Genomic DNA, 521 nt, shown 5'->3' with positions numbered 1-521 from the left:
TAGTGAGAGTGTCTTTGTGTAAGAATGAAAGTACAGAGCTGACTACAACTATCCCTTAGCCTATTCTCCCTTAGAGAGAGAGAGAATATGTATTTACCGCGTGTGAATAAACACCTTCCCTGCCGATGACTCGAACCCTTTCTACTTCAGGTTAACCCCCAACGAGCCATACTAACCAGCTGATTGGTTCCCGATTCCTGTTCAGTCTATGTGTCGTGTCTACTACATATTCCATCCTGTAATATAACACTGTTAATCCGTATAATTTGCCTGTTTGTAGCAGCAGTGGAGATCTGCTGTAGATCCAGCATATTATACTCGATCGTGAAAGACCCTGTTATAAACAGGTTTTTGAATGACGTAAGTAATTGTGGTGTTATTTTTATAATTATGTATAGTTACGTATTTTTGTATTACTATATTTTACCTACCATATTCATATACCCTAGAGTACTATGTATTGAAAGAACAACAACTGTTTAGAATTGAGTAATGTTCAGTGTATATCATTGTGTGCAATT

The 521-nt window shown here is 37.0% G+C and overlaps 1 protein-coding gene across 1 annotated transcript in view; it reads left to right on the top strand.

The window, feature by feature from the left end:
• LOC119582346 overlaps window positions 1-521 on the top strand; it is a 14798-nt gene that overhangs the window by 10644 nt on the left and 3633 nt on the right. Inside the window, exons 4-5 of the mRNA XM_037930562.1 lie at window positions 37-89; window positions 281-360. Coding sequence (XP_037786490.1) covers window positions 37-89; window positions 281-360 — 133 coding nt within the window. The remainder of the gene's footprint in view (window positions 1-36; window positions 90-280; window positions 361-521) is intronic.

The sequence above is a fragment of the Penaeus monodon genome, chromosome 15 (assembly GCF_015228065.2).
Source record: "Penaeus monodon isolate SGIC_2016 chromosome 15, NSTDA_Pmon_1, whole genome shotgun sequence".
Taxonomy (NCBI): domain Eukaryota; kingdom Metazoa; phylum Arthropoda; class Malacostraca; order Decapoda; family Penaeidae; genus Penaeus; species Penaeus monodon.
This window is presented reverse-complemented; position numbering and strand designations above follow the sequence as displayed.